This window comes from Oncorhynchus mykiss, chromosome 19, assembly GCF_057628025.1.
Source record: "Oncorhynchus mykiss isolate SJ-2025 chromosome 19, ASM5762802v1, whole genome shotgun sequence".
Lineage (NCBI taxonomy): Eukaryota > Metazoa > Chordata > Actinopteri > Salmoniformes > Salmonidae > Oncorhynchus > Oncorhynchus mykiss.
The window spans coordinates 51,545,864-51,564,957 of NC_143040.1; the positions used below are offsets into that span (position 1 = coordinate 51,545,864).

Below are 19,094 nucleotides of genomic sequence, written 5' to 3' on the forward strand. Positions count from 1 at the left end.
CATTTGGTTTCAATCTCGTGACTTGAAATAAGATTAGAATAAAAAATGTTTGAGTTAAGACCATGTATTACTTGTATGATGAGAAGTTGAGTTTGAATATGTACATTTTAACCTCTGATACAGCACGTTCCCCCATCTTGACATATGCTCAACATGACACTGGAACATAGTGGATTTGTGAAGATAAATACAATAGACAACATGAAAGTGCCCAATACCAGCCCACTGGTATACACATGAGGAAAGTGGAAATGGCTGTCTGCTCTTTGTTTAATAATTGCTTTAGTAAAATAGCTGAAGTTCAACTAATATCATGCAGCAGTTAATTAACCCATGCTTAAAAAATGTAAACTAAAGAGAAAGTTATTTTCTTTCAACACACATTGGTGAGAAAATATCTAGAACACAGGAGAGATGTTTGTTAGATCTGGTGCCTATACCATTTCTCAGATGGGGAGAATGGCACTTAAAAATCAATATAAAAAAGTTAGCAACCCATAATGTAATGTCAGACACCTGACAACAGTGTGATTAAAAAGGCATAACTTGCACCATAACTGACAATCAACATCCCCCTCCAGAAAAGAGCAAATCAGGCTAGACTACAGCCTTCAGTGGCCACAATAAAACTGTTACTGAAGACTTAATTACATCCAAGCCTAATGTAACAGAAGAGCAAATAAAAAGGACTCAACAGTCCCTGTATTAGTTCTGCCCATGATACATTCACTCATATCATTCAGAATTATTTGTAAGCCAGACACGGATATAAAGTAAATTTTTTCCCCCTTATTCCCCATAAGGCTGTTATAGTCTCTCCTTAAGGTCCAGTCTCTTATCTCCAGGGATCTCCACTGTGCACTTCGCTGGGTCATTGAAGAAGATCCCGGCGCAGTCTGAGCCCCCAAACACCAGCAGAGTGCTGTGGGTGTTGGTATGCTCGCCCTGCTTCTGTTTGACAGTGCCTGGGAGGACAGAACCTCCCAGGTTGTTCATGCTGTGTCCGGCACGAGGCTTGGCGCAGAGCAGAGGGGATACCACTGAACTCCACATACTGGTGTCTGAAAAGAACCTGAAACAGAGTATTTTTATTCATAGAATTTGAAAAGGAATGATGCTGGATTACCATTTTAACTTTCTGGAAAACAAGATAAGGCTGATTGAGGGTGTACTCACCCACATTGAAGATATGGATGTCCTGCAAGGCACCAATAGCACTACAACCTCCACTGACCAGCATCCTGTTGTCTGATACTGGCAGTGCTGCATGATATCTGATCACACAGACGAGATAGGGATAGAGATAGTTATCAAAGTAAAAAGGCATTTCTACATCAATCCATACATCATTGTGTGGATTACAGTAATAAATATAAGATTAACAAATGGCATAGAATTCTATCAGCCATTTAAAAAATAATGGTCACAATATTGGTCTGTGTGGCAATTTAGAAATAGTTTTTCATCATAGCAAGTACTTTTTGATGTCCTAGATATCCAAAAGATGAAAAAAATCAGATAGGCATTGCGTTTACATATTACAAGGTTGAATAAATATGTTCTCACCCTCGAGGCAGTGATGGCATGATCTCATATTTCACAGCTGTGCACTCCATAAAGCCTTTTACTAAAATAAACTAAATTGCATTTGAAGATTAAGTTGTAACTAGCTTTCTGTAGCGTAATCCAAATCACCACTCTTTGTCACAGCCTTACCGAGACGCAAAATGTTAAGGTTGTTCAGGTAGATTGCAGTCTTCCTGACACCAAAAATGAGCAACCGGTTGGACAAAAAAATGGTTTAGAGCCTGTTTTATGTAAACATAAAATGTGTTTGTTAAATAAACACTGTCGTCCTGTAATAGTTAAATACATTAAGCAAAGTATTGTAATAGCCCAATGCCTCTACAGAAATATAATCAAGGAACATTGACACAATCCTAGGTAGAGGTCAGATCCCTCCACAATGGGTTGGTACCAGAGCTCAAAATCTGGGTTAAAAATGTGCAGAGCGTTTCTGTAGGCCTTGTCTCCAGGACAGCAGCTTGGATGGCACAGGACAAAACTAGGGCATTTTAATAAGATGGCACAGGACAAAATCTATCCCAGTTGTTTTACACAAGTTATCAATATTAGTAAACAGTCGACTCATCTCACCTATTTCCATAGGGAGTCCTCACAGCGGGTTTGGTCATACGCTCTTCCAATTACAATGACCATCTCGGGATTACTCAGACACATGTTATGGCTTCAGCGCTTTTATGGACAAACTGAAAATAAAATATCATTAATGTTTTATATACAACAGAATATCTGGCATTTGAAATAAATTACTTATTTGATTGAGAATTCTGACCGGCTCTGCAATTTGTCTTCAGCTTTCCAGTCTTCTCCACAACACTGTTCTCTCTAGATAGCTTCCTTTTCTTGGGACTAGATGTCACGACTTCTGCCAAAGTCGATGCCTCTCCTTGTTCGGGCGGTGTTTGGCAGTCGACGTCGCCGGTCTTCTAGCCATCGCTGATCCATTTTTCATTGTCCATTTGTTTTGTCTCGTCTGGTTTTCATTTCCCAATTACTGGTCATGTATTTAACCCCCTGTTTCCCCCATGTCTTTGTGTGTGATTGTTATTTGTTTAGGTCGGTACGTTTCCGTCTGGTTTTGTCCGGGTGCTGTTTTCACCCGTGTTTTGTGGCAACCGTTATTGTTTCGCACATTGGTACTGTCACATGTGCTATTTTCTTAAGTAAAGTGCATTGTTCACTCATCTCTGTTCTCCTGCGCCTGACTTCATGCACCAGCTACACCCACCGCATGACAATAGATGCTTAAGCAGTGTCCTTCTCAGGGGTAATAACAGCTTCAGGGGTCCATGCGAAGCGACCCCTTCCCAATCACTATCCAAAACATATTTTATATTTTAGAATCTTCAACGTAACCACCCTTTGCCATGATGACAACTTTGCACACTCTTGACATTCTCTCAACCAGCTTCACCTGGAATTATTTTCCCAACAGTCTTGAAGGAGTTCCCACATATGCTGAGCACTTGTTGGCTGATTTTCCTTCACTCTGCGGTCCAACTCATCCCAAAGCATCTCAACTGGGTTGCGGTTGGGTGATTGTAGAGGCCAGGTCATCTGATGCAACACTCTATCAATCTCCTTCAAATAGCCCTTACACAGCCTGGAGACTGTTGAAAAGAGATGTTTCTCACCAATGTGTCCTGTGTCCTGTTGAAAAACAAATGATAGTCCCACTAAGTGCAAACGAGATAGGATGGCGTATAGCTGCAGAATGCTGTGGTAACCATGCTGGTTAAGTGTGCCTTGAATTCTAAATAAATCACTAACAGTGTCACCAGCAAAGCACCCCCACACCATCACACCTCTTCCTCCATGCATCACAGTGGGACCCACACATGTTGAGTTCATCCATTCACCTACTCTGTGTCTCACAAAGACACGGTGGATGGAACCAAAAATCTCCAATTTGGACTCATCAGTCCAAAGGACAAATTTCCACTGGTCTAATGTCTATTGCTCGTGTTTCTTGGCCCAAGCAAGTCTCTTCTTATTATTGGTGTCCTTTATTTGACCATGAAGGCCTGATTCAAACAGTCTCTGAACAGTTGATGTTGAGATGTGTCTGTTACTTGAACTCTATGAAGCATTTATTTGGGTTGCAATTTCAGAAGTTGGTAACTAATGAACTTATCCTCTGCAGCAGAGGTAACTCTGGGTCTTCCTTTCCTGTGGTGGTCCTCATGAGAGCCAGTTTCATCATACCGCTTGATGGTTTATGAGACTGCACTTTCGAAGTTCTCGAAATTGTCCGGATTGACAGATCTTAATGTCTTAATGTTGTTTCTCCTTGCTTATTTGAGCTGTTCTTGCCATAATATAGACTTGGTCTTTTACCAAATAGGTCTATCTTCTGTATACCACCTCTGCCTTGTCACAACACAACTGATTGGCTCAAACACATTAAGAAGGAAAGAAATTCCACAAATTAACTTTTAAGAAGGCACACCTGTTTACTGAAATGCATTCCAGGTGACTACCTCATGAAGCTGGTTGAGAGAATGCCAAGAGTGTTCAAAGCTGTCATCAAGGCAAAGGGTGGATACTTTGAAGTCTCAAATATAAAATATATTTTGATTTTGATTTGTTGGTTACTACAGGATTCCATGTGTAATTTCAGCGTTTTGATGTCTTTACTATTATTCTACAATGTAGAAAATAGTAAAAATTAAGAAAAACCCTGGACTGAGTAGGTGTATCCAAACTTTTAACTGGTACTGTATATTAATTATATTTGAAGGTAAAGAGATTGATTTCTGTCTTGTCAGCTTTGAGCTAGGCTTAGCAAATGCTGTCTCCTAGATGTGAGGAGATGGGGGTTGTAATCTGCAAAGAGTGAATCATACATACACTTTAGTTTCCTGTTTCATTCAATTGCCATGCGGTCCCTAGGAGGGGTGCGTCACTTGAGTGGGTTGAGTCACTGACATGATCTTCCTGTCTGGGTTGGCGCCCCCCTTGGGTTCGTGCCATGGGGGAGATCTTCGTGGGCTATACTTGGCCTTGTCTCAGGGTAGTAAGTTGGTGGTTTGAAGATATCCCTCTAGTGGTGTGGGGGCTGTGCTTTGGCAAAGTGGGTGGGGTTATATCCTGCCTGGTTGGCCCTGTCCGGGGGTATCGTCGGACGGGGCCACAGTGTCTCCCGACCCCTCCTGTCTCAGCCTTCAGTATTTATGCTGCAATAGTTTATGTGTCGGGGGACTAGGGTCTATGTTTATGTGTTGGGGGCTAAGGTCAATCTGTTATTTCTGTATTTCTCCTGTGTCCTGTGTGAATTTAAGTATGCTCCCTCTAAATCTCTCTCTCGCTCTCTTTCTCTCTTCTCTAGTGGGACCTGAGCCCTAGGACCATGCCTCAGGACTACCTGACCTGATGACTCCTTGCTGTCCCCAGTCCACCTGGTCGTGCTGCTGTTCCAGTTTCAACTGTTCTGCCTGCAGCTATGGAACTCTGACCTGTTCACCAGATGTGCTACCTTGTCCCGGACCTGTTGTTTTCGACTCTCTCTCTCTACTGCACCTGCTGTCTCTAACTCTGAATGATCGGCAATGAAAAGCCAATTGACATTTACTCCTGAGGTGCTGACCTGTTGCACCCTCTACAACCACTGTGATTATTATTATTTGACCCTGCTTGTCATCTATAAATGTTTGAACATCTTGGCCATGTTCTGTTATAATCTCCACCCGGCACAGCCAGAAGAGGACTGGCCACCCCTCAGAGCCTGGTTCCTCTCTAGGTTTCTTCCTAGTTTTCTGCCTTTCTAGGGAGTTTTTCCTAGCCACCGTGCTTCTACATCTGCATTGCTTGCTGTTTGAGGTTTTAGGCTGGGTTTCTGTATAGCACTTTGTGACATGGCTGATGTAAAAAGGGCTAAATAAATACATTTGATTGATTGATTGATTGACAATGTAGACCACTGTATGGATAAATGCCTCAGAAAATCTAAAGTAGTGAGGTCTAGATAAATCAATAGCAAATTAGTAGAAAGCCCTGCCTTTGGAACCTGTAACTCACCCTCTGACTCCCATAGGTGTTGAGATGAGTTTGGGAGAGATGGCTGTTGTGCTCGACTGGGCTGGAGTGTTTTCTTGGTACAAGCTGAGTATTGCTGATGAAACTGGCTTCATTCTTTTTGAGGAAAGAGTTGAATAACAGTTGAAGATACTGGTACATTATGTAGGTACTGTTTTTATCATTCCACATACCTGCCAAGAGGAATGGAGTATCTGGTCAGTGTTCAATTCATAATGTGACAGGTGTCACAATAACAACACTGAACAAAAATATAAATGCAACATGTTTTATGAGCGGAAATAAAAGATCCCAGAAATGTTCCATATGCACAAAAAGCACTCCAAACAGGTCAGGGACAAAGTTGTGGAGAAGTACAGATCAGGGTTGGGTTATAAAAAAAATATCCAAAACTCTGAACATCCCACAGAGCACCATTAATTCCATTATTAAAAAATGTAAAGAATAAGGCACCACAACAAACGTGCCAAGGCGGGGCCGCCCACCAAAACTCGTGGACCAGGCAAGGAAGGCATTAATCAGAGAGGAAACAAAGAGATCGAAAATAACCCTGAAGCAGCTGCAAAGCTCCACTGCGGAGATTGGAGTATCTGTCAATCGGACCACTTTAAGCCGTACACTCCAAAGAGCAGTGCTTATGGAAGAGTGGCCAGAAAAAGAAAAAAATAATTATAGAAAACAATAAGCAAGCAGGCAGGTTTGGTATTCGCCAAAAGGCAGAGACCCCCCAAACATATGGAAGAGGGTACTCTATTTGATCATCAAGGAAAATGCTATGTCTGGTACAAACCCAACACCTCTCATCAGCCCAGGAAAACCATCCCCACAGTGAAGCATGGTGGTGGCAACATCATGCTGTGGCGATGTTTTCCATCGGCAGGGACTGGGAAACTGGTCAGAATTGAAGGAATGATGGATGGCGCTAAATACAGGGAAATTCTTGAGGGAAACCTGTTTCAGTCTTCCAGAGATTTGAGATTGGGACGGAGGTTCACCTTCCAACAAGACAATGACCCAAAGCATACTGCTAAAGCAACACTTGAGTGGTTTAAGGGGAAACATTTAAATGTCTTGGAATGGCCTAGTCAAAGTCCAGACCTCAAATAAATTGAGAATCTGCGGTATGACTTAAAGATTGTTGTACACCAGCGGAACACATCCAACTTGAAGGAGCTGGAGCAGTTTTTCCTTGAAGAATGGGTAAAAATCCCAGTGGCTAGATGTGCCAAGCTTATGGAGACATACCCCAAGAGACTTGCAGCTGTAATTGTTGCAAAAGGTGGTTCTACAAAGATGAAGAGTTATGCACGCTCAAGTTCTGTTTTTTGTTTTAATCCTTGTTTGTTTCACAATAAAAAATATTTTGCATCTTCAAAGTGGTAGGCATGTTGTGTAAATCAAATGATACAACCCCCCAAAAAATATATTTTAATTCCAGGTTGTAAGGCAACAAAATAGGAAAAATTCCAAGAGGGGTGAATACTTTTGCAAGCCACTAAATATAAGGTCTATATTGCCTGTTTTGAAGGTGCATTACTTGAGAGGGAGATTGGAATGCTGACCTTGTCCAAAAGGCAACAGAGAAATGGAGAAGAGGAGTGTATGGGAAGATTTTGCTAACTGTTTGTGAGGTATGGTCTCCAGCTTGTCATTCCGTACATGTTCAATATACACTGAACAAAATAAAAGTAACATGCAACAATTTCAAAGATTTTACTGAGTCACAATTCCTATGAGGAAATCAGACCATTTAACTAAATTCATTAGGCCCTAATCTATGGATTTTGCATGACTGGGAATACAGATATGCATCCGTTGGTCACAGATACCTTTAAAAAAAAAATGGGCCTCAGGATCTCATCATGGTAATTCTGTGTATTCAAATGCAATTGTGTTTGTAATTGTGTTTGTCTGTAGCTTATGCCTGCATGCTGACCACACCACTTGCGTCGCAAAATAAATGTACACATAAATCATTGCACCCACACTGCTTGCGCGTTTCAACGAGGGTCTGAGTAGCCAGGCGCTAAAATAGGACTTGGGTCTATTTGTGACACATGATGCGCTGCAAGTCCTGCCTCTCCCATCTCCTCATTGGTTTTGAAGAGCATATATCCATGTGGGTGATTGAAAGATGAACTGAGGTCCACACTCCACTCGGCAGTGGTAATGCACCTCAAAGTTAGTTGCCAACCGCCATATAAAGTCCAAAGAAGAAGCCTGAAGGTGCGATTACTAGAAACAAACTCAGTTTACCCTTTTATCTGTGGATTCATTTTTGGAGTAGATGATGCATTTCAGGTAAAATAACAACCCAATGTTTATATCCCATGACAAATTAGCTAGCAGCAAAATTGCCATAAATGTTTAATGCTTTTAAACCTGTCCCCAAATTAATATAGTTGGTTCAGAGTTCGTTTTGATATTTCAACCTGCGTGTCCTGATCATGTCTGGTGTGGGTGGACAAAAATCAACATGCGCACAAGTCCCGCCTCTCCCATCTCCTCATTGGTTTTTAGGAGTGAGGTCCATACAGAAATGGTTTGTTGACATTGGTATGGAAGAACTTGACTGGCCTGCACAGAGCTATGACCTCAACCCAATCGAACACCTTTGGGATGAATTGGAACGCCGACTGCGAGCAGGCCTAATCAACGAAAATCAGTGCCCAACCTCACTAATGCTCGTGGCTGAATGGAAGCAAGTCCCCGCAGCAATGTTCCAACAACTAGTTGAAAGCCTTCGCAGAAGAGTGGAGGCTGTTATAGCAGCCAATGCCGATAATTTTGGAATGAGATGTTCGATGTGTCCACATACTTTTGGTCATATAGTGTATATGCTTTCAGTTCAGAGGGTTGTTGCACTTAGGTTAACACCAATGCTTTCACATAGAGCCAGCCATTACTGTAACAAACATATGCACCCCAAAAGCTTTGATCAGGATATTAATTGGCTGAGACCTAGCTCTCTATACTTGGCTACTTCCTAGTACCATGACACAAATGAGGCAGAGCTGTAGAAATGTAACATACCGTAATGCAAATGAGACTCTTTATTGTGAAAACTTTTCAGGAAAGCTTATAACAGAAACACATACTGTATAGTACAAAACTGAAACTTATTTTCAGTTGCCTTATATTTTAGCAGCACAATTCATGATCTTTGGAAACATGCACAACACAGACATTTGAGGTACAAACATTTTTGGAAATTACGTGTGGGCGGCTATAATCAATTTTAGAACATGATTAGGTGCATACAGCGCTACACAACACAGAAACGAAACACTCAAAATGAGCTTCCTTTACAGAGATTGGTACATAACATTTTACTTTAAAAAAAGGGGACAATCCAAGTCACACATACTAACAGATTCAAAATATTTCTGTATCTACAATAGTCTCATGTGATTGTCCACCAAGATCAACCCATCACCTGACAACCTGCTAACTAAATAGGGATTTGGCAATGTAAATATTGAACCAATTTGACATAAGAGCTTTTTGTGCCAGGGATGGCTTTTATTTGTCAATAAGACAGGCGGCAACCATTTGCTTTAGGATTGGACTCAGAGAAACATCCAATACACTTTCATCGACATAAATTACTCATTCCATCAACATAATTGCTCATTCCAATCACAATATGCAGAAAAATAATGGAATTGTTGTACAGGAATATTGTTTAAGATACTGCATTTGGATCATCATACAATTCAAGTTGACGTTTAAAAAAAAAATGTTTGGCAAAAAATTGACATACATGAAGTACACACCAACATTATATGATATCAAACCATGTGTAGACACAAAAAGAAAACCTCCCAGTTCTATGGAGCACCTCTCCTGCTTAAGCTTTTGACCAAGCAAATCATCTTTCTATCAGTGTTCCCTGATTGCTGCCACCACTGAAATTGTGTCTGAATAAAAATCTATACTATATAGAATATATATCTTGAAAATATGGGCAATTTGCCTTAATTCACTGCACAAAACTTTTAAACACACCAGAACATAGCACAAACAAAGCTTCATAAAATCTTGCTCACAGTAAAACTCATGAAAAAAAAAAAGTGCTCCATAATTCTCTAGTCCTCTCACATTTTAAATGTAGCCTTAGAGCGAGCAACACCAGCTGATTGTGATAAAAAATATATGCACCTATAATTAACCCTAAATTATTCTATGGAATCAAAAATAGATATCAATTATTTGAAGCGAAGTCATACATTCATATGCAATAGTGGACTGGATCCTCAGGCACTGTAATACACCCTGTAGTACAGAGTCTTATTTCGCCATAGTGAGTAGGAGTTATCAAACTTCAGAAGGTAAGTGCCCTCGCCTGGATACTCATGACTACCACCTTGCACTGCCATGTGACTGTCCTGACGATACACAGGTAAGATTTCCCCTAGGTTGGAGTTGGCCAATGATTTGGACCCCTTCTCAACATCCCCTGTGTTGACAGGTCCTGCAGGAGACAAATAGTCTTCAAGACAACAACCTCAACTAGATAAATTACAGATCTGAGATCAGTTATCAAACACATTCCAAGATTTTCAGATTATGAAACATAAAAAAATGTTGTAACTAAACAAATTTCAAACCAAAAGAGGAGATGCTTACTGACCTTCTAGCTCATCTTCCTCATCTTCATCATCACTGGATTCGCTGATGTGGACCGTGATGGCCCGGCTGGTAACAGGGGTCCAGTCAAAGTAGATTCCAAAGCCTATGTCATAGCTATCTGTGGCAAACTCCCAGCACACCCGCTTTCCCTCAGGGACAGTTGGCACATGTACTGTCATAATGTCTCCTCTGTACACTGCCACCACACTGTCCTTCTCCAGTCGCAGCTTGGCCTTAAGCTCCTTCATTGCCATGGACGTCCATGTGGAAGGAGGCTTTAGCGGGGGCATTTGGACTAGAGCACAACCATAGATTATATGTGAGGACAACATGGGAACCAAACCTGAGCAGAGTGTTCAAAATGTGTGAGATAGTAGAGTATCACACAATTAGGGATGCTTTGTCAAATGTACATTTTCAGCATGATTATTATTTTATCAGTAAGTTGTGATATAAACATCAGACTCCAGAACATGGATGAAAGATATGAGTTATCTTAAGTGTCAGGAATTGTGAAACACTAGTGCGTCACCTTTTCTCTCTCCAGGGTTTTGACTATTCCCACTTCGGCTGTTCTCCTCAACATCTCCCCCCATGGCCTGCTGCCCACCAGGAGCCACCTGATTAACCTGAAAACACACACATGCAACAAGTCTATAGGTGCTTGCAGTATATTCATTATTGCCAATTAATTTCATTGCCATGTAATTTTTTAGGCAGACATGTTTACCTCAGCTGGCTGGTTCGACCCCTCTGTGTCATTCCTTACATCCATATCAGGGTTGCTTATTGGGTGGTTGGAGTTATTTGAGAGATCTGTGCTCTGGAGCCTATACACAGACAGATGACCATTCTAATAAAACTTTTAATCACAATTCAACATACAATGCTTTGTGAGGCATACATTTAAAAAAATTACCTGGCAAAGCGTTACAAATATTCAACATTTTTGTAATGTATTTCAATTGCATTTAGTTATATCACATGTTTCAGGAATGAAGTACAGTAGCTAAATAGCTAAATATCAGAGTAGGTATATCAGCAACAGGTGAGTTACCTGTCTAGAGGATTGGTCTCCCAGTTTTTCGACGTTATCCCGGGGAAAGAGGAAACCGACAACGCTGTCAATCTGGATTGAAGCTCCGATGTAGCCTCTAATTTCTCCATCGCTAAAATGAACGCATAAACACTTTTCAGTCTCGCTCTAGGGGTGCGTTCATAAATTCACTCTGGCCATCTTCACTTTTCAGAGCACTCGTCTGTGTGCCAGAGCGCAGAATAACTGACGAATTTACGAACGCTCAACATCCGTTGAATATGTCCGGTGTCAGTAAACATCAGCAAAAAAATGCGTCATAAAAATGTTTATAGCAGCAGTTACAGTCACCAACGCTCTGAATAACCAGCTCTGCTAGGGCGAGTAAAATGGTCAGAGTGATGTGTTCTCATCTGTGTCTGGAAGTAGTTAGCAAGCTAGCCAGCCAGTTAATTTGAGAACGCGAAGGGCACATTGAGCCCACCCTGGCACTCCACATAGAATTTAGGAACGCACCTTAAATCGCGTACTGTATTCCCTCCTCCCTATTGTCTTCAGCACTAAAATGCAGGTTACCATCATATTAGAGGAGAATGTCTGGAATGCATTCAGATCATGCATCAAAGAAAAACAAATACAGAATGAAACAAAAAAATGATTTATAGCATTGGAAACCAAGACTGTTCTCTGGGCGTCTGCCGGTTTTGACCAGCAGAAGTGACTTTTCGTAACAGGATAGGATAACATACACAGCAGGTTATGATAATTAGGTTAAGGTTAGAAAAGCGTTAGCTAAAATTGTCCCCGACGCGACTCAGAACATGTAGCTAGCTACAACCAGGTCTGCCCTGAGAACGGTTTCCACTAATAAGATGCTGCCTAGCTAACGTCAGAATCCGACTAATGCGCGCGCGGTTACAAAGTTACATTGCTAGCTATCTTTTTTGGTCACATAATTTCAACATTTGTAACCAATTTGGTTGCTAGTAGCAAGCTGCGGAGCAATGACTGCGCCCTGCTGAGCTGGACGTATGCTAGCTAGCTAGTATAGCTTTCGTGAAAATTGCTAGCTAGCTGGTCGGATGATCTTCTGACATTCTTTGACACATTATCACTTGTCAACAAGTTGTAAATAAAAAACCTACCTCAGATAATCATGTGATAATGAGTTGTTGGATTCCTGCTTGGCTAGTTTCAAGGTTTTCTCCGGAAATGTAGCTAACGTTATCTGTCAACTCCGTTCAGACTGCGCAGAAACATCCCCGTAGGGAAAATAACAGATTTTTGGTACTTCCGTAATTTAACGAGTATTAGCGGAATTTGACGATGTTAATCACGTGATTAACATCATGTGATTAACATCGCACCTGCGACTACAGTAATATTACCGTGACTGACACTTCAAAATGTTAATTACACTCAGGGAAAATACTAAGATTTTGTTGAGGGGAAAACTTTTCGTGTCCAGACCAAGCCACGTCAACTAGTCCTACAGCTTGATGATTATGATGATGAACACTGAATAAAGCAGTGGAGAAATGATTGCCCGGTGTTGATTGATGATGGATGGATAGATATGTGGATGGTCCCCATCCTTATTCCTATGCCCTGATGATAACCTGAGATTGTTATACGTTTTGAAGGGTACATTAATTGATCTGATAAAAAAAATATACTCAATCCCTTTATTTTATTCTGTTACAGTTTGAGAGTAAATCAACATCACACAAAATCAGATTTTTTACAATGACTTGGTGTTATGACAGACAGAGTTCCATCTTTGGGTTTTCCAGGCTCTTTCTTTCCCTTCAGTGGATCCACCATTACTGAATTGTATAGAGCAGAGAGACAACCCTGCATACTGTTATTTCTTGATATGAAGCATGATAATGGTGTCTCCTTAGACTGAACATCAACTAAATTAATCCAGGGGAAAGACCTTGACAACATGGGAGACAAATTAAAAAGTATGGTTAGTTAGCCTAATCATTCATTTGTGTTTAAAAAAATATATATATGTTTGTCTTTTTATTCCTGTGTGTTTGAGTTTCAACACAGGTTACATTAAATATGTAAGTTAACTTTTCTCATAAGAAAAACCCTTTGTACAAAATGTGTGCTAAATGAAAACTCACTCATCTGGTGTCAGGGGAGATGCATAGGAGGAATGGACAAAATTATTCAGGATGAATGCCACAGTGCCTGGACCTTTTAACTGGAACAGCTCATTGATCAGCCCAAGAGCTTCAGTGGATCCCACATTTGCCGCGGTGCACATGTTCAAGAGACTGTACAACAACCCAAACAGCCACTTTGGATCCAGACAGAGCCCACCTCAATATGAAAATGTATCAGATATCTTATCTTGTATGTCTCAATTCACCATCAGACATTTACATCTCGTACAGTAAATATGCAGTAAGTGTTCACACCAAGAATTGCCTACCTCTCATGGCAAGAGGACAGGATGCATCTATTACTTCTGGGTCTTTCAAAGCCGCGGTCACATGACCTTGGGAAAGCCACATGTTGACAGAGTCACAAGCCACAAACTCATACTGTGGTTTGAGAATGAAGCTGTGACCAAGAAGCTGTGCCAATCTTTAAAAAAACACAACATAATATAAAATCCAGCGGGTGTGGATGGAGTAATACAAATATATGAGTTTTTGAGGACATTTTTTGGGGACAATGATTTGAATAGCAGGTAATATTTCTTCAAATCAGATCAGATTTTATTTGTCACATACACATAGTTGCAGATGTTAATGCGAGTGCCAATAACACAAGTGCCAATAACACAAGGGTTTAGGGAATTTTAATACATTTGTTTTTACCTGTTTAAAGGTACGGCAGAGAGGAAGCTGTACACCAGACAGTGCTTTGGTAGGTGGGATTGGAGCTCTGCACACACCTTGGGTAGGTGAGAGGGAAGGCAACAGAGGAACAGCACATCTGCCCAGGCCACCAATCGCTGGTTGTCAAAGTAACACATGATACCCCTCTTCACAAATTCCTCTGTTATTTAAAAGATGAAAATATATTACATTCAATACATTGTTATATTTGTAGTTCATGCCAATTGTTCCTTTCATTTTATTTTTCAATTACCTAGAGTTTCAGGCCTCCTTGAGGAAATGTTGATTTGTGACGGTTTTAGGCCATTCTTTTCAAGAAGCACTTGGACCAGCTGTTTTCCAATGTGTCCCCCTCCAAGCACACCAACAGTCAGACCTTTTCCTTTTTTAGATATATTTGATGGCAGTAAAACCATATCTACGTCTTCAATTTGTCTTGGTAGGCCAATGCTTTCTCTACAAAAAATAAAATGGATTTTACTGTTAGACTATCTCATATATAAAGTACCAGACAAAAGTTTGAACACACCTACTCATTCAAAGGTTTTTCTTTATTTTTACTATTTTCTACATTGTAGAATAATAGTGAAGACATAAAAACTATGAAATTTACACGTATGGAATTAAGTAGTAAGTGTTGAACAAATCAAAGTGTTAAACAAATCAAAATATATTTGAGATTTGAGATTTTTCGAAGTAGCCACCCTTTGTCTTGATGACAGCTTTACAAACTATTCGCATTCTCTCAACCAGCTTCATGAGGAATGCTTTTCCAACAGTCTTGAAGGAGTTCCCACATATGCTGAGCACTTCTTGGCTGCTTTTCCTTCACTCTACGATCCAACTCATCCCAAACCATCTCAATTGGGTTGAGGTCGGGTGATTGTGGATGCCAGGTCATCTGATGCAGCACTTCATCACTCTCCTTCTTGGACAAATAGCGGTTAGTAGTGGTTTATTTGCAGCATTCGACCATGAAGGCCTGATTCACACAGTCTCCTCTGAACAGTTGATGTTGAGATGTGTCTATTACTTGAACTCTATGAACCATTTATTTGGGCTGCAATTTCTGAGGCTGGTAACTCTAATGAACTTATCCTCTGCAGCAGAGGTAACTCTGAGTCTTCCTTTCCTGTGGCATTCCTCATGAGAACAAGTTTCATCATAGCGCTTGATGGTTTTTGTGACTGCACTTGAAGAAACTTTAAAAGTTATTTGCGTCTTAAAGTAATGATGGACTGTCATGTCTCTTTGCTTATTTGAGGTGTTCTTGCAATAATATGGACTTGGTCTTTTACCAAATAGGGCTATCTTCTGTATACCACACTACCTTGTCACAATTCAACTGATTGGCTCAAAACACATTAAGGAAATAAATTCCACAAAATGAATTTTTAACAAGGCACACTTGTTAATTGAAATGCATTCCAGGTGACTACCTCATGAAGCTGGTTGAGAACACCAAGAGTGTGCAAACCTGTCATCAAGGCAAAGGCTGGCTATTTGAAGAATCTCATATATAAATATATTTTGATTTATTTAACACTTTTTTGGTTACATAGTTTCATAGTTTGTGTTCACTATTATTCTACAATGTAGAAAAAAGTTTAAATGTAAAAAATAAAATAAAAAACCTTGAATGAGTAGGTGTCCAAACTTTTTACTGGTACTGTGTATATATATATATACAGTTGAAGTCGGAAGTTTACATACACCTTAGCCAAATACATTTAAACTCAGTTTGTCACAATTCCTGACATTTAATCCAAGTAAAAATTCCCTGTCATAGGTCAGTTAGTATCACCACTATTTTAAGAATGTGAAATGTCAGAATAATAGTAGAGAGAATTATTTATTTCAGCTTTTATTTCTTTCATCACATTCCCAGTGGGTCAGATGTTTACATACACTCATTTAGTATTTGGTAGCATTACCTATAAATTGTTTAACTTGGGTCAAACGTTTCGGGTAGCCTTCCACAAGCTTCCCACAGTAAGTTGGATAAATGTTGGCATATTCCTCCTGACAGAGCTGGTGTAACGGAGTCAGGTTTGTAGGCCTCCTTGCTCGCACACGCTTTTTCAGTTCTGCCCACAAATTATCTATGGGATTGAGGTCAGGGCTTTGTGATGGCCACTCCAATACCTTGACTTTGTTGTCCTTACGCCATTTGCCACAACTTTGGAAGTATGCCTGGGGTCATTGTCCATTTGGAAGACCAAGCTTCAACTTCCTGACTGATGTCTTAAGATGTTGCTTCAATATATCCACATAATTTTCCTACCTCATGATGCCGTCTATTTTGTGAAGTGCACCAGTCACTCCTGCAGCAAAGCACCCCCACAACATGATGCTGCCGCCCCTGTGCTTAACGGTTGGGATGGTGATCTTCGGCTTGCAAGCGTCCCCCTCTTTCCTTCAAACATAACGATGGTCATTATGGCCAAACAGTTCTATTTTTGTTTCATCAGACCAGAGGACATTTCTCCAAAAAGTATGATCTTTGTCCCCATGTGCAGTTGCAAACCATAGTCTGGCTTTTTTATGGCGGTTTTGGAGCAGTGGCTTCTTCCTTGCTGAACGGCCTTTCAGGTTATGTCGATATAGGACTTGTTTTACTGATGATAGAGATACTTTTGTGCCTGTTTCTTCCAGCATCTTCACAAGGTCCTTTGCTTTTGTTCTGGGATTGATTTGCACGTTTCACACCAAAGCACGTTTATCTCTAGGAGACAGAACGTGTCTCCTTCCTGAGGGTTATGACAGCTGTGTGGTTGTCATAACCACACAGGCATTTGAAAATTGCTCACAAGGATGAACCAGACTTATGGAGGTCTAAAATGATTTTGCTGAGGTCTGGGCTGATTTCTTTTGATTTTCCCATAATGTCAAGCAAAGAGGCACTGAGTTTGAAGGTTGGGCTTGAAATACATCCACAGGTTCACCTCCAATTGACTCAGATGATGTCAATTAGCCTATCAGAAGCTTCTAAAGCCATGACATAATTTTCTGTAATTGTCCAAGCTGTTTAAAGGCACAGTCAACTTAGTATATGTAAACTTCTGACCCACTGAAATTGTGATACAGTGTTTATATATTATAAGCAAAATAATCTGTCTGTCAACAATTGTTGGAAAAATGACTTGTGTCATGCACAAAGTAGATGTTCTAACCGACTGGCCAAAACTATAGTTTGTTAACAAGAAATCTGTGGAGTGGTTGAAAAACGAGTTTTAATGACTCCAACCTAAGTGTATGTAAACTTCCGACTTCAACTGTGTATATAATATATATATATATATATATATATATATATATATATATATATAGATATCATTATTTTCTAAGTAGGCCTAACAAAATGATTGCCTAGACATAGTGGTCGCCAACTGGTCGATCTTCAAGGCATTCATAATCAATCACCAAATATTTCTGTAGAAAAGCCAAAGAACGATAAAGGCTTGCGCTCCTTTTCAAAAATCGTGTTGAGCTGTTGTGGTAGATGCACTTGATTCAAAAGTCCTGCGCACCGAATGGAAAGTGTTCCCATGAACCAAACTCCACCTACCCGACAGACCGGTCGAATCTGTGACTAAATCGAGTGCACCTATGCTCTGCCCAATCGGATAGCTCAAATCACGGTGGCTACATAGCTTCCACGACCACATCGGGGATTAGTAGGCTACTAGCCTACGTAAGATTTAATAACTTTTATAACCATGACCACAGAGAGACTGTCAACGAATACAGCAAAGAGCTGTTGTTTTTATGAGTGAGTTCATGTTTATGTTCAGCACTGTCACTGTTTTTATTCAACACTATTACAAAACGCCCTTCTCCGTACTTCCGCTCGGGCTGCAGCTGCAATGAATGAGTAGCCAAGTTTCGATAGCCCTGCTTTTTATTATTATTAGCAGCTCGTCGTGTCGATTTTAATATTAAGGAATATTTAACTTTCTCTGGTCATAGGAACAACATTCATTTGTGCATGAGGCAGATGCTGTGCGACTCGAGTTTCGCCATCAGGTGGAAGACTGTCCTCTCTCTGGTCAGTCTCACCGGAGGAAAGGAGAGAGGTGAGAAGCGGTTGGGAAAAATCGTTTTGAAAGGTCATCCAACTCGGAATTCCAAGTCGGACACTCGGGAATCTTTCTAGAGCTCCGACTTTTCGACCTGAAGATCACTGACGTCGTGATTTGATGTCGTTGACCATCAGATGCAGGTACCATAAGTCCAGTAAAATAAAAAAGCGAATTATTTCAATTCACGCTTCACAGTGCCTCACTATGCTTACACTTATCTATTTTAGTATCAAAGCTCGAGAATTTAAATATAATATGGTCTGATTAACAATATTGGCAGGCCAATCATATAGCCAATATGCTGTGATAATGTATTAGGCCTACTACCCAAACCTAATTCTTACAAAACTGTGTGTGTGAGGTTAATGTAAAAAAAAAAAAAATCTGAGCAGTAGAGCGCTCAGTCACTCCTGACTGCGAAGGTGATCTTGACTCAGACAAGGTTGGTGACCACTGGCCTAGAGTGTTGTACTGTATTGTGTGGGATATTGTGTTGTGAGTTTCCAAGCATACCTCAATGAATATGCAAGTTTGCACAAGAATGCTGCATGTACACATCCACATACAGTCAATCCATTAGCGCGTGCACGGAGGAATATGAATTCTTTTTCATTTTCACTTAATCCACACTCGAAACCAAGGCTGTTAAGATTTACAGTGAAGTCCAACATCATCGGAAAAGTTCTGCAGAGTGGAGGATAAAATCAATATTTCAGTGTTTACGCGACACATTGTATGACATGACAGTGTAATGTTACAATATTGTATCATTATTTACAGAACGGTATGCGAGTGCAACAAACTTACCAACTCTGTCCCGTTTGTTGCTTCCCCACTGTTTCTATGGTAACCAACCTGTGGGTGTGT

At 40.5% G+C, this 19,094-nt stretch overlaps 2 protein-coding genes and 1 long non-coding RNA gene across 5 annotated transcripts; all 3 read right to left on the minus strand.

Annotated features, from left to right (window-relative positions):
- Window positions 1-48: 48 nt before the first annotated feature.
- On the minus strand, window positions 49-1,790 carry LOC110497906 (uncharacterized). Its single transcript, XR_002469740.3, has 3 exons — window positions 1,567-1,790; window positions 1,177-1,274; window positions 49-1,072 (listed from the first exon to the last, which is right to left on the minus strand). It is a non-coding gene; the product is annotated as an uncharacterized LOC110497906 (long non-coding RNA).
- Window positions 1,791-8,649: 6,859 nt separating this feature from the next.
- Window positions 8,650-12,596, minus strand: LOC110497908 (protein TMED8). The gene is made up of 6 exons (XM_021574368.3): window positions 12,433-12,596; window positions 11,309-11,420; window positions 10,982-11,081; window positions 10,784-10,880; window positions 10,253-10,546; window positions 8,650-10,093 (listed from the first exon to the last, which is right to left on the minus strand). The coding sequence occupies exons 2-6, from the start codon at window positions 11,416-11,418 to the stop codon at window positions 9,876-9,878; spliced, it is 819 nt and encodes a 272-aa protein (XP_021430043.2). The 5' UTR covers window positions 11,419-11,420; window positions 12,433-12,596; the 3' UTR covers window positions 8,650-9,875.
- Window positions 12,597-12,958: 362 nt separating this feature from the next.
- noxred1 (NADP-dependent oxidoreductase domain containing 1) lies at window positions 12,959-19,078 on the minus strand. 3 transcript variants are annotated; one of them, XM_021574366.3, is made up of 7 exons: window positions 19,035-19,078; window positions 18,741-18,911; window positions 14,399-14,595; window positions 14,125-14,305; window positions 13,734-13,888; window positions 13,423-13,621; window positions 12,959-13,226 (listed from the first exon to the last, which is right to left on the minus strand). In XM_021574366.3, exons 2-7 carry the CDS (start codon window positions 18,899-18,901, stop codon window positions 13,010-13,012), a joined length of 1,110 nt encoding a protein of 369 aa, XP_021430041.1. In that variant the 5' UTR covers window positions 18,902-18,911; window positions 19,035-19,078; the 3' UTR covers window positions 12,959-13,009. The 3 variants fall into 3 exon arrangements, with proteins under 3 accessions (XP_021430041.1, XP_021430040.1, XP_021430042.1); XM_021574365.3 differs by having other exon boundaries at window positions 14,399-14,601; window positions 19,035-19,073; XM_021574367.3 differs by lacking the exon at window positions 12,959-13,226 and having other exon boundaries at window positions 13,322-13,621; window positions 14,399-14,601; window positions 19,035-19,073.
- Between the last annotated feature and the right edge of the window lie 16 nt (window positions 19,079-19,094).